General features: G+C 36.9%; 1 protein-coding gene across 4 annotated transcripts; it reads left to right on the forward strand.

The window, feature by feature from the left end:
- Window positions 1–642: 642 nt before the first annotated feature.
- On the forward strand, window positions 643–10204 carry Syt4 (synaptotagmin 4). Of its 4 annotated transcripts, none has more exons than XM_090353181.1 (4): window positions 643–904; window positions 3727–4541; window positions 6151–6271; window positions 7495–10204. In XM_090353181.1, exons 1-4 carry the CDS (start codon window positions 871–873, stop codon window positions 7800–7802), a joined length of 1278 nt encoding a protein of 425 aa, XP_090209307.1. In that variant the 5' UTR covers window positions 643–870; the 3' UTR covers window positions 7803–10204. The 4 variants fall into 4 exon arrangements, with proteins under 4 accessions (XP_090209307.1, XP_090209308.1, XP_090209309.1 ...); XM_090353182.1 differs by having other exon boundaries at window positions 6154–6271; XM_090353183.1 differs by having other exon boundaries at window positions 3727–4535.
- The last annotated feature ends 3308 nt before the right edge of the window (window positions 10205–13512 follow it).

Here is a 13512-nt window from a genome sequence, read left to right on the forward strand (position 1 = left end):
AGCCCATCTGTTCCTAAGCACTTTAAGTGGTCAAATGTCAGATATTAAAGGGATGAGAACTGACACATCAGCACCAGCAAAATATTCATATTTACAGTTTCCTACAACATAAGGGATCAGAGTGAGAGAGCAGGTGTCTTATTCAAAATATTTCAATTTGCAGTGGATCATCCCCAACTACAGTAAGTACAACCTGCATTTTATATGTCAAAGAGTGACTCAAGAAGGTTAAAAAAAAATAGGATAATGCCTTCTGTTCTACAGTGATGTCGGAGTCTGTCCCCTCTGTTTCCTTTAACTCTCTCTGTAAAATCATGATCTGGTAGCTCAGATGCACATTCTTACTCATGCAGCTCATCGGGACATTTTTGAATTAGGAACAGACAACCAGACACATTTTCAAGTGCATCTTCAAGTGCCCGCTGTGCCTCCACGGATCAGCAAAGCAAGTATCTAGTTGTCTAACAGTTAAAATAATTGATGACAGTGCTCTGAATCCCCCAGAGAGGAGAGAGGAAACAAGAAGGAGGCAAGAAGGAGAGGCGGGAGGGGGAGGGGGGAGCAGGGAGGGTTGGAAGGTTGGGGGGGGGGGTGATTTCAGCCCTGTAGCGTCAGCATTGCGTCAATTCGGGTTTCAGCCACGTCTGGAGTCTGGAGATCAGCTTTTCAGAAGAAGCAAAACAGGAACAGGGGTGGCGAATCACTGCGCGAGGGCGAGTGGACCTCCCTCCCCGCCTCCTCCTCCCTGTTCCTGGCGGGCGCAGGTCCCCTGGGCTCTGTGCTGTTGTTGGGGAAAGCCAGAGAGAGCAAGCAAGTGCACCAAGCCTGGGAGTTTGCGTTCAGCACCTCGGACAGAGCACGCAGCAAAAAATGGCTCCTATCACTGCCAGCAGGGAAGAATTTGGTAAGCAAGTTGCTTAAGTTGGGGCTGTGGTTGTTTCTTAAATACCGAGGGGTGGGCTGTGTTTTTCTTCGCCCCTTCCTCTTCCCCTAGATGTGGAATGCATGTATATAGAATTTCTTTAAAGTAGTCAATTTGAAAGGAAAAGGAGAGTGGTAGATGATTAATTGTGGCTCTCTGCTATCGCTTCCATCCTCAGTATCTGTCTGCTTAAAACTGCTTTCTGTGAGGGGAATTGTACCTCCCAGAAGTTCCTAATCGTTCCAGGAAGCTGTGTAGATGACAGCCAGCGCTGAGAACAGGAAAAGATGTCTGTTGTTCACATTCTGGGTTCATTTATTTTGCAGATTATTCTTACTTGTTCGTAGAAGACCTTTAAAGAGGAGGCGCATATGCTCGTGGTTACATAAGTGTTCCAGCTTGTAAAGAATAATGTGTATTTGAAACGTGTGTGTTTGTGTGCAGATATATATATACATGTATGTATGTACTTATGAATGTATGTATATATTCTCTTAGGATAGTTCAGAGAAAGGACTTAGGGAATGAACCAGCTCAGCCCATTCGATTTTACTGATGAACTAACAGAGAGACCAGGAAAGGACTACTGACTGAACTGTTTGCCAAAAGCAATTGGAAACTTACATTGTGGCTTTCTCTCTTCTTGTTTCTCATTCTTTCAAATTTTGGCACTATAAATTTCCTCGTCTGATTCAATGACTTAGATGTACTTCTTAGGATAAACGTGTAGTATGCCTAGGTCCAATTACATTTCCAAGACAACAATTTTGCTTATGAACCATTTTATTTTCAATAGGGGATAGTAGTTTAGAAGTTTATGATTAAGAGTGATATCTCTAGATGTGTGATAATTGCTAGTCTGAATGAACTCACCATGATCGTTGCTCTCAAAAGCTTAAGACCTGATTGGTAGAAGAATATTGGCAGTATTTGAGTCAGTATTATCTTAAAAGCTTATCTATTTGATGTAAGTATTAAATAGGGATAATTTGTAATAGCATGCTCATAAATGAATTTTCAAACAGCCTTCCATGGATGGGTTTATTCCCTTATGGTTTTTATACCCAATTTTTGTTCTGATTCAAAGACTGTCTAGAAGTGAGGTTCTTCTGAGACTCTATCAGTGAAAATATGTTCTAGCCTTTCAGTCTACTTAGAAAACAGTCCTTTTCACTGGTTTTTATTGTTCATGCGTTAGCTGGGGAGTCATCTCACTTCACAAATCTGCCTTTACTCTCTGGCCTGAGTATCCAAGGGTGGCAGCATTTAACCCCTCCTCAAAGAACAGAATAGAACAGAAAACTGGAAAGCTGACTAACTTTAGTGGATTATTTTAGCTCTGGCCTCACTCTTTTTCTGTGTCATCCACTTTTTCTTTCCTATTTGGGAAATTTAAAGTTTCCTTTTCAATTTAACAAGATTACTGAATCTAGTAACATTTTCATATCATTTAACAGAAAAAAAATTAATTGATCCTGAGTTGGCTTGCTTTTGCATATTAGTTATTTTTATTGTTTTCAGTTTATATATATATTTTTTTCAGTTCAGGTTTGTGAGAGGTTACTTTGGGAGATGAAAAAGGGGAATAACAAAAGATTGGTCTTCTTGATTCTAACATTTCTTAACCTTTTCCTGTCTGGAACTTTTAAACATGTTGTTCACTGTTTGAAGAAAAACTAGATGGGATTAAGACTCAAGGTTTGAATGATTACAATAGTTATACTCACTTTAAATATTTTAAACATTGACTTAATTGATACCCTATGGCTAATGGTACCAATACTGCCTTCATTTATAGAGTGTTAGTCATTTGTGGGTAAAATATGCTTATAGATGAAATAAGATTGTCTTCAAGCATACCCAGTAACAACTAATGTAAATGACTCACTGTGCCTTCAGTCAAAAAAATAATGTCAATTTCAATTTGATTACCATTTGCCATGTGGAAAAATATGCCAGGAAAAAATAAGTTATCACTCATATGTATTTACTTACTCCTCTCGTTAGTTGCAAGGAGTGCTGATGACTTTATAACCATCATTCTGTTCTTATCCAATCTGAATTAATTTTCACTTTGGATATTTCAATGTTTGAATAATTTTAGATTCACAAAGAGATTGTACTGTCATACATTAAATAGCATTAGTATCTTCTTGCTTTAAGTATTTTGTTATCTTTCTTCAATATGAGTACATATCTTTTGCTACTGCACCATAATTGAGATGGAAATTTTTAACCAATGTGTGTCAATAGTAGATAGCAACCATAAAAACAAAACTATGTGAACCACTGAGTTTCTAGGTTTGCTTTTTATACACTGGATTAATAAAGAAATATGAAAGCACAGACATTTTCTGTATTTGAAGGGCAGACATTGAAGGCTCCATAGTCAGTAAGAACTGATGCTATTGGAAAGCCTTGAAATGTCAATGAAAAAGTAATGAAATTAGTCCTGACCCCATCTTCATGTAGGTGATGTGTGTTTTCTGAGAAAGCTGAGAGGTCAGGGTTATTAAGCAGCCTCTGCCTCCATACATGACCAGATTCTATCTTATTTGCTTTATGAAAAACTACTGAAATGAAGGTGTTTCTATCCCTTTCTTTATTTGACTGTGTGTCACCCAGGAAATGTATGTACCCATGAAGTTAGTATGAGATGGGCATATAGTTCATGCCCACAACTGTTGGAAAGTAATTCAATCTGTCTAGGCTGTAGAAAGTGCTAATTCTATTATGCTTTTCTGATAGTCTCCTATCACTGCTCTGTTTCCTTAATGTATGCTGTTGGTCACTTGATTTTTCAGACGAAATTCCCACAGTGGTGGGGATCTTCAGTGCATTTGGCCTCGTCTTCACAGTTTCTCTCTTTGCCTGGATCTGCTGTCAGAGAAAGTCATCCAAGTCCAACAAAACTCCTCCCTACAAATTTGTGCATGTGCTTAAAGGAGTTGATATTTATCCTGAAAATCTAAGTAGTAAAAAGAAGTTTGGAGGAGATGAAAAGAATGAAGTCAAGAATAAGCCAGCTGTGCCAAAGAATTCCCTGCATCTTGATCTTGAGAAGAGAGATCTGAACGGCAATTTCCCCAAAACAAATGTCAAAGCTGGAAGCCCTCCTGAGCTGGAGAATGGAACCCCCAAGATCTTTCCGGAAGGAGAAAAAGAGGCAGTTTCCACTGATAGCCTAAAATCCAGCACCTCCCTTAGTTCAGAAGAGAAGCAAGAGAAGCTGGGAACTCTCTTCTTCTCCTTAGAGTACAACTTTGAGAAGAAAGCCTTTGTGGTCAACATCAAGGAAGCTCGTGGCTTGCCAGCCATGGATGAGCAATCCATGACCTCTGACCCCTACATAAAAATGACGATCCTGCCAGAGAAGAAGCATAAAGTGAAAACCAGAGTGCTGAGAAAGACCTTGGACCCAGCTTTTGATGAGACCTTCACGTTCTACGGAATCCCCTACACTCAGATCCAAGAGCTGGCTCTGCACTTCACCATCCTGAGTTTTGACAGATTTTCAAGAGATGATATCATTGGAGAAGTCCTTATGCCTCTTACAGGAATTGAATTGTCTGATGGAAAAATGCTAATGACCAGAGAGATTCTCAAGAGAAATGTTAGGGTAATTTACTTTGAGTGTTAATGTGTTTAGGGACAATCTTTGATGCAGGTTGCCTTTACAATGATAAGTTTTTACCAATCATTCTTACCATGTTCCGGTTAATTGTCATTAATGATGATTTGAGAACAAGGGAAGAGAGGAGATGAGAGAAAATTCAACCAATATCTGAAATGTGCAAAAGTCTTTTAAAGATATTATTTAAAGAGACATATCTTCCCATACTTAAGCATGATTTACCTTGTTTGATTAATTTGCATTGCAAGCATTTCAGTAATGATAACTACTTTAACACTGATGTGATTACTTAATCATCAAATTAATGGTATTTCAAGGTCTACATAATTGAGTTTGAAATTGATTTTTTTTAAAAAATGAATCATTTTCTCAACAGTCCTTTTGACTGTGAATGGATTTCTTTTCAAGGGGGGGCTACCATGTTATAATAAATTTTGAATATCTGTGTGATGCAATAGGAAACAGATTAATCTGACTTTCTGTTTATGCTACTTTGGGAGCTCTGAGATCACTAGAAAATGACATTGATTGAATAAATTTAACCCTGTTTCCATTAAAATTACAGAATGGCATTAATTCTTATAGCAAAATTTCACATAATTCATATATCTAGAGTTGAGAACAGCTTTAAAACTTAATATCAGCCTCTCCTTTCCTTGTGTGCACTGAAACTAATGAAGGCTAAAGTCAAGAGATGTTGACACAACCTGTTTGGGATACCTGGCTGATAAGTGGCAAAGGGAGATGAACGATGTGTCTCTCTCCTCCTCTTACTACTCTGGGAAACCTTGATCACACAGTAACTCTGTGTCAGCTTTGCCAAGAATACATTGCAGTTCTGAGAGTTCTTTCTCATTCCTGGTAACAAGCCCTAAGTTAACATTTGATATTTATAGTTAAAACTTGAATTTGAATCTTTAGCTGTATATCTTCATATGATGAAAATACAAATAATATCTAAGTATCCTGTGAAGAAAGATGTTATGGCACGATCTAATAGTAACATTATAAATCTGGAACCAATTATCTTCAATGATTAAATTTAAGATTTTTTTTCCCCTAAGGGAGACTTGAGGTAAGAAACTTGTTAACAACTTAATGCTCTCACAGTTCTGGACAGAAGAAGAGAGGGTGGGTTTCATTTGGTTTCAATTCAAATTCCTGTGTCAGTACTTAAGAATTTGAAATCAAATCAAATTTGACACTTTATTCATGATCCTATTCATGATCCAGTGCTTCAAAAGATCAAGTGTGTTCTTATTAATATAGTTGCTTCAAAGAATAGATAAAGTATTAAATAACAAGAGCCAAGTGGAGTATAATTCAAATAAGAATGTAAATAATGGGTGTGTCCAACTTTGTGCATTCTGAAGTTCCTAAAACAACCACAAGATGGCAGGCACTGGTTTTCCAGACCAAAACAGCACAAAAGCTTTTAGTTACTCACAGATAACATAGGAATTGAAAGTAAGAAATAGGATCATTAGATTTAAATAAGAATGTCATTATATTGCTGTAAAATGTTCATGCACTATACAAACTTCAAAACTACAAGAATAATAAAAATACTTACGATGCATTTCTCTTTGCTCAGAAGTCTTCTGGACGGGGTGAGTTACTGATCTCTCTCTGCTATCAGTCCACTACCAATACTCTCACTGTGGTTGTCTTAAAGGCTCGACACCTCCCTAAATCTGATGTGTCTGGATTTTCAGGTAAGAAAACTTCCAGAATACTCAGGTTCTATCTCTAAGTGAGCAGTGCGGTAACAACACTCTTCACAACTCACAATGACCAGTGATTTGATTTTAGTTTTACTTACAGTCACAAGTGATAGAACTCTTCCTTTTAATCTTCTTTTGAAATTATAATGCAAGCTAAATGCTATCACTAATATGAAAAAAGTCTATATAGTCCTAAATGCTCAAGCAAACCCAGTGTGTGGTTAATATCTGGTTGAATGGTATTTAGACAGAAGCAGCACTAAATTAAGAGGTGAGAGATCATGGCCAAAAGTATGAAGATAGGAATAAAATTAAGAGACAAAGAGAAATTTTAAATTGGGGTTTGTTAAATGAGTCTAAGTACTCTTAGTCTTCTATTTTAAAAGATTTTTAACATTTCATTTCAAAAATGAAAACACAAAGCCCTAGTTGTAAAGAATTAGGAGAAAGAATGTAAACTATGGGGTAAAAAGACCTAAATGCAACTATGACCCTATCATGTCTAAGCGTATTATCCTAATGTATATTTTTCAAATTCCGTATGTATTGTACATTCTAATACAATTCTGTGGAGCAGTTTGAAACTTATAAATACAATATATATTTTACTAAGAAGTCATCTAGTATTGTGTTTTTCTATAGTCAAGGAAGTTGAAGGTAAGTTTAGACTAAAATCAACTCATGTGCTATGGTGAGGAAACAAATGTTAAAACAATACAATGAAATAATGTGGTAAAATAGCATACTCTTAAAATCCGCACAGTAAAGACGACATGGAAAGTTTAACTGTGGGAAACAGCAAACCCAGTCGAAGACTAAAAAATAGCAGAAAAGAAAAAGCAAAGACCTAGACATAATGGACTCCAAGAGCCAATCCTACAGAAAAAGCAGCACCAATTCAGTGTGCTGAATTCAGGGAGTCATATATTTTTAAACTCCTAGCCCATTTTGTCCTAGTTATTCATAATCATCCCATGTCCCCATGAATTTCTATTTTCTTCCTGACCATGCTGTCTTTTTCTATGTTTATAATGCCTTCGTTGGTTCTAAACTGCTTTTCTCTTTTATTGCATAATCTCCCTTATATGCAACAAAAGAAAGGCAAAACCTACCTCTCTTTCAACTCTTCCTGACATGTAGGGTCATAGGATCTTGAGGTCAGATCTGCAGCTGGACTTTCTCCTGGTAATAATGCCTGTTGTATAATCTTTCAGATCCCTATGTCAAAGTGAACCTGTACCATGCCAAAAAGAGAATCTCCAAAAAGAAGACACATGTGAAGAAGTGTACCCCTAATGCGGTGTTTAACGAACTGTTTGTGTTTGACATTCCTTGTGAGAGTCTTGAGGAAATAAGTGTTGAATTTCTAGTGTTGGATTCTGAGAGGGGGTCCCGAAATGAAGTGATTGGGCGGTTGGTCCTGGGTGCAGCTGCAGAAGGAACGGGGAGGGAACACTGGAAGGAAATCTCTGATTTCCCCCGGAGACAGATTGCCAAGTGGCATGTACTTTGTGATGGTTAGTGCCCAAGCCATGCTCTCACCCCGAAGGGTTTGTACTAAGCAAGGAGCAATTTTCTTTCTTATGTGTGATGGTAAGCTTGTGACACCAGCTGTCTTGCTGTCTTTTTTTTTTTTTGATAGAAGTGGATCGAATTAGTATTACAGGAAATAACTATAAATGTGCATCGTGATAATTTCCCCCTTTATTTGAGAATTTGGATAAATGTCCATAACACAGTTTCCCTGCAATGCTATGCAGGAGGGATAGTCTTTCATGACCACATCACCATAATCCCAATCCCTGGATGAGCAGATTATTTTAAAAAAATTGGGGGAAAATGGAAATTTATCTACTCTTTTTTTCTCCTTGAGGCTGGGGAAATCAAGTTTTCTTTAAATCCAAAGACTTTACTTCCAGGAATCTTCTCAACTTAGTTTTTGGTTACTTGTGTCACATGTACATGGTTGTTCCACATGGAAAAGTATCTGGTCATTTCACTTTGGTTCTTAAACATTTGCTAAAATTTTATAAAGGGAGTAACTCAAGCTCATTTTGGAAGGACAGTGAACAAGCTGAGCAATCATGTTCTCAAAGGGCTGATTTGACAACATTGTGGCTGACATATGATTTTTCTTACCCTAAGGGGACATGTGAGTCAAATGTAAAATAGACTCTCACATGAGCATCATGGCCCTTGAATTATTCACTGCCTATCACAATGTCATTGTGGCCTGAGATACTCCCATTAACTTTTGTGAAGTTGTTGAATTAGCTAGTGGATAAAGAAACTTTCAGCTAGAAATTCATTGTAGAAACAGTTTCCTTGTATGAAAAAAATGTGCAGTGAATTGTAAGTGAATTTCTAAGGTCAACCTTTCTGTCCACAGTAGGGCATGGCCACCAAAGTCTGTGTTTTCCTTACTCTTTCCTGGAAAGCATTAGCTACTGGAAAAGAAAAAGAAGACTGTGACATTTTATACATTGACAGACTGAAACCAATGCACTGAGGAAGAAGTCTAAAATAAGACTTGAAGCGAAATCCTAACATAACATACATCATATGTTCACAAGCTATAGTTAAACTGTTAAATTAGCACAACATAGTATGCTTCTCACTATGGTTTCTAGGCTAATTTGTCCTGAACTATTGTCAGTAAAATAGTTTACAGATCTCTGTCTTACAGTCTTTTTCCAGTGGCAGGGTTCTTAAATTCATTCAAAACCTGTTAGCAAAAAGCAGTGCCCCTGTGATTATTCGGGAAGAATCAATTCAAGGGTGATGTCACTTTTTGTGTTTTTAGATAAGTATGAGTGAGATTCAGGTACAGCTGAATTCTTAAATATGCAAGCTAGAAATCAAGACGAAGAAAAAATTTAAACTTTGAGTCAGGTTTTGTGTAAGTATTTCAACAGTTTTTGAGAACGTGTTTGATATCAGTGTTTGTATATTCAATGAAAATGCCATTTTCCACACAAACTTATATCTGCTTTTTATGACTATACCTAATGTAAAGAAAATGTGTTATACATTCTACCTACATGTGCAAAGACTGCAAGTCAAGCTCTTTTGTGATTTAACATGATTTTGGAATTAAACATGAATATTCTGTGGTCATATTTTCCCATTCTACTAAGAAGCCATCTCAGAGCAGCTTGGTCCACTTGGCATTTCTGTGAAAGCACCATGGAATGGGTTGTAGTGGGTGTGGAGTGAAAAATGGCCTTTGTATGTATGTACATTGGTATGTTAGACCATGCAATGAAATACAATTGGACTATCCTATGGAGCTAGACAGGAGTTAAAGGTTTTTTTTGGGGGGGGGGTCACACCTGTATAGTATATCTATTGGAGAAGGGTGTTTTTTTTTAAATAAAGTGGAATGAGAAAGACCAATCAGTAGTTTAAAAAAAATCCGATGGATAATTTGTAAATAGCTTTTACTTTTTACAATTTTATGTGTCTGAGTGTGAAAAGTTGAGTGAAACTATTTGCAACTGGTTTTAAGAAAAAGAAAAAGAAGAAGAGAAAAGTAAGAATGGAGAAAAGCAAGGAAGGAAATGAAATGGGCCAGGGAAATAAGTGATCTTATCATTTCTGAAAAGTGTACTGTTTTATAATGTATTACAATATTAACGTGAATATCTTGAATTCAGTTACAAATTCTGCACTGTGTTAATGAAACATGTAAATTAATTGTCTGTCTACTTAGCCGATCTAACCACCCTAGTGCTGAGCTGTCCATGTTTGAAGAACTGTGTAACTCAGTAACTGACTTGTTCTAATGTTGTAGCTCAATAGAAGTGATTTGGAAGGAAGCATGGCGTATGATATGGTGTCTGTTCCTTTGTGCCAGCTCTGTATGATGTTTGTAAGGTCATGTTTGTAAGACATGAATAAATTGCTGCTTTTTGCCCAACTTTACGTCAATTTAGATTTTTTAACCACAAGACCCTGTAATAATCCTTTTCTAAAAGTTATTTTTATTTGAGTATTTTTTGGTATTATAGAGTTGATATGCAGAGGGGTTACGGTTACATGAATCAGATAATCGGTAATGAGTATAATTGTTTTGGCACCAGGTCTCCCTCTCCCTCACTCTCTCCTGGTTTTTCTCTCCCATCCCCATGCACAAGATACTCATATCATTTTCCACAGTGTTTAGTGAGTACCAGTGTTGTATTTGTTCATCCTTTCTTCCAATGTTTCCTTACTCCCCCCCAAACAAATAAACAAAAACAAAAGGAAAAGCAAACAGCAACATCGACAAGAAATATCTCTTGCTTCCTTGTCTTGGAGTTTACTTCATAAAATATTATTTTATGTAATCACATGCACTGAGCCTTTGTCAACTACTCCTACCCATATACTCCTTTGGCCTCACTGTGTGAATGTGTCTGGAGTCCTAGAATGTGCCTACAAATCTGCACATCAACACACTGAATGACTTTAATATAGGCACACAAACTGGGGCATGTAATAAGCCTTTTCTTACTGCTGACTGGCATAGACAGAGAAACATTACAGATTAAATATTTGACACCCCAACACTCTATTTATTTATTTATTTATTTATTTATTTATTTATTTATTTATTTATTTTTACCAGTCCTGGGGCTTGAACTCAGGGCCTGGGACACTTTTTGCTCAAGGCTAGCACTCTGCCACTTGAGCCATAGCACTAATTCTGTTTCCTTTTTTTTGTTGTTGTTGTTGTTTTGTTTTGTTTTTCTGGATATGTCATACCAAGAAATCAAACCCAGGGCTTCATGCATGCTGTGTGAGCACTCTACCACCAGACCACACTCCCGGCCCTTGTTTAATTCTTATAACAAGTAGTTGAGGCAGGTATACATATTCTTATTGTAATGAAAAAAAAGCAACCTGAGGCACAAAGATTTTAGGAAATGGACTCATGTGTGCATAAATAAGCACTGGGTATCCTGGCGTGCTCTCCTCCCTCCTCCCTTCAACAGCATATTCTTCAAGAGAGTTCATCAGTTCTCTTTGCTGTACTTTTTTTTTTTGCCATTCTTGGGACCTGAACTCAGAACCTGAGCACTAAGCCAAACCATTTCTAATCCAGACTAGTGCTTTAGCACTTGAGCCACAGCTCCACTTTCAGCCTTTTTGTGTTTAATTGAAGATAGTAGTCTTATGAATTTTCTTTCCTGGGCTGGCTTCAAACCACAATCCTCAGAGTTCAGTCTACTGTGTAACTAGGATTACAGGCATTGGTACCCAGCCTTATGCCATATTCTTAAAAATGTTTTTTTCCATATTCTTTTACTTCTTTCAAAGCTACTTTTCCATATTAATGTTTCTCCCACTGTTAGTCATCATTTTTTATTATTTTGTCTTTTTCTTTGGACCTATTTTGTGTCACTGGCTTTTATTATCTTTTAAAAATATTTCCTACTTTATCTTAGTAAACAGATTTAATTAGTTAAGTGATTTGCCAACGTAAGCTATTCTTCTTAAGAAAGGGACCAGCCCAAGGCATTGTAGTACTCCCATCAGACACCAAGTAAAGAAAATGACAACAGTGAGGGCCATATGTATGGAAGATTTCTATGGTGACTACACTTTACAAAATATTCTTGCCAATGCAAAGCACCTAGAATTTTCTTCCACAGTATTTTTGCTTTAAGTGGCACTGATTTTAACAAAAAGTGTGTGCAAATATATTGGTTAAATTGTTTAGCTAATCCATTTAACTGTTTATTTATTTGCCTACTAGCAAACAATTAAATAGTTGAACATAATTATATGCTATAAATATGTGCTCAATGCATTTTATGTAACTTACAGTTCAATAAACATGTGCCAGGTTAAAACATACAATAGAGTTTACTTTTAAAGACCACAAAAATAAAAACAAAATGAATATTACTACTAAACTCATATTATATATCATATTTTAGGGGTAGTTCTATATGTAAGCAAACACCTTCCTAGAAGATGACTTTTTAAAAATAATTTGAAGTTATTCCTGTGTAAATATACCACATAGGGGCCGGGAGTTTGGCTTAGTGGTAGAGTGCTTGCCTAGCATGCACGAAGAACCAGGTTCAATTCCTTGGTACCACATACCAGAAATGGTGCTGAGGCTCAAGGGGTATACAGCTCTAGCCTTGAGAAAATCCAAGGACAGTGCTCAGGCCCTGAACTCAAGCTCAGGACTGGCAAAAAAAATACCACATAGTCATTTTATATTAAATTTGGTTATTGTATTCCTATTTTAATTTTTTTTTGTTCTTATGCTGTAGTGGCAATTACTGAACTGAGTCTAGCAAATAATAGGATTGAGTGCAGGGATATTTCCCCAGTCTGGTTTTTTGTTGTTGTTGTTGTTGTTTGTTTCTTTGTTTTGTTTTCGGTCAGTCATGATGCTTGAGCTCTGGGCCTGGGCACTGTTCCTGAGCTCTTCCCCTCAAGGCTACTGCCCTACCTCTGGAGCCACAGCACCACTTTCTAGTGGTTAACTGGAAATAAGTGTCTCTCAGTTTTGAGTGACTAGGCTGGCTTTGAACTGCAATCCTAGATCTCAGCTTCCTGAGTAGCTAAGATAACAGATGTGAGCCACCACACCCAGCTTTCCCCAGTCTTATAATTAAGAAATTGCATCCTAATTATAATTATGTTTTATAGCTTATGAAATCTGTCTTCCTCTCCCACAAACAATGACTTTCAATCTGCGTTTAATCTTTCCAATCTTAACCTATCTACTTTCATGTTTCCATATTTATTTTATCAAAACAAGCATGTGTTAAACATTTGTTCTCCATTGTCAATTATCATGAAGATAATTCTTTGGCTGTCAGTAGAGTTCTCAGTTTGATTTTACAGCACTGAGTTTAAATGAATCCTGGTTTAAATATATCTGTAGTTACTTGTAATCATACACTTACTTTCCCATAAGACAAGACCTTTACGAGGAATAAATGTATATTTTATTGATTTTTATATTTCCACTTTTTCCCTCCAGTCCCCACTCACAAGTTATATGGTTCATTTCCAACATAGTGTCTAGCGAATATCATGGCTAAATTTGTTCATCCTTTTTCCCAGCCTTTCGACCTCCCCAATGTCAAAGACAGATAAATGAACAAACAAGACAAGAGGAAAAGAAAACTAGCCAGACAGTCAGATATGCTGATACATGCCTTCAATCCCAGCTACTTGAGAAGCAGAGGTAGGGAGGAAGATTTTGCTTGAGACCACCGAGGCAA

The sequence above is a fragment of the Megascapheus bottae genome, chromosome 19 (genome assembly GCF_031878675.1).
Source record: "Megascapheus bottae isolate mThoBot1 chromosome 19, mThoBot2.hap1, whole genome shotgun sequence".
Classification (NCBI taxonomy): Eukaryota; Metazoa; Chordata; class Mammalia; order Rodentia; family Geomyidae; genus Megascapheus; species Megascapheus bottae.

Bases quoted from the DNA above. Each gene is read 5' to 3' on its own strand.
- Syt4 (XM_090353181.1), top strand. From the start codon at position 871: ATGGCTCCTATCACTGCCAGCAGGGAAGAATTTG. The intron at 905-3,726 runs GTAAGCAAGTTG...TTGATTTTTCAG, and splicing joins TGCCAGCAGGGAAGAATTTG to ACGAAATTCCCACAGTGGTG. The intron at 6,272-7,494 runs GTAAGAAAACTT...ATAATCTTTCAG, and splicing joins TGATGTGTCTGGATTTTCAG to ATCCCTATGTCAAAGTGAAC.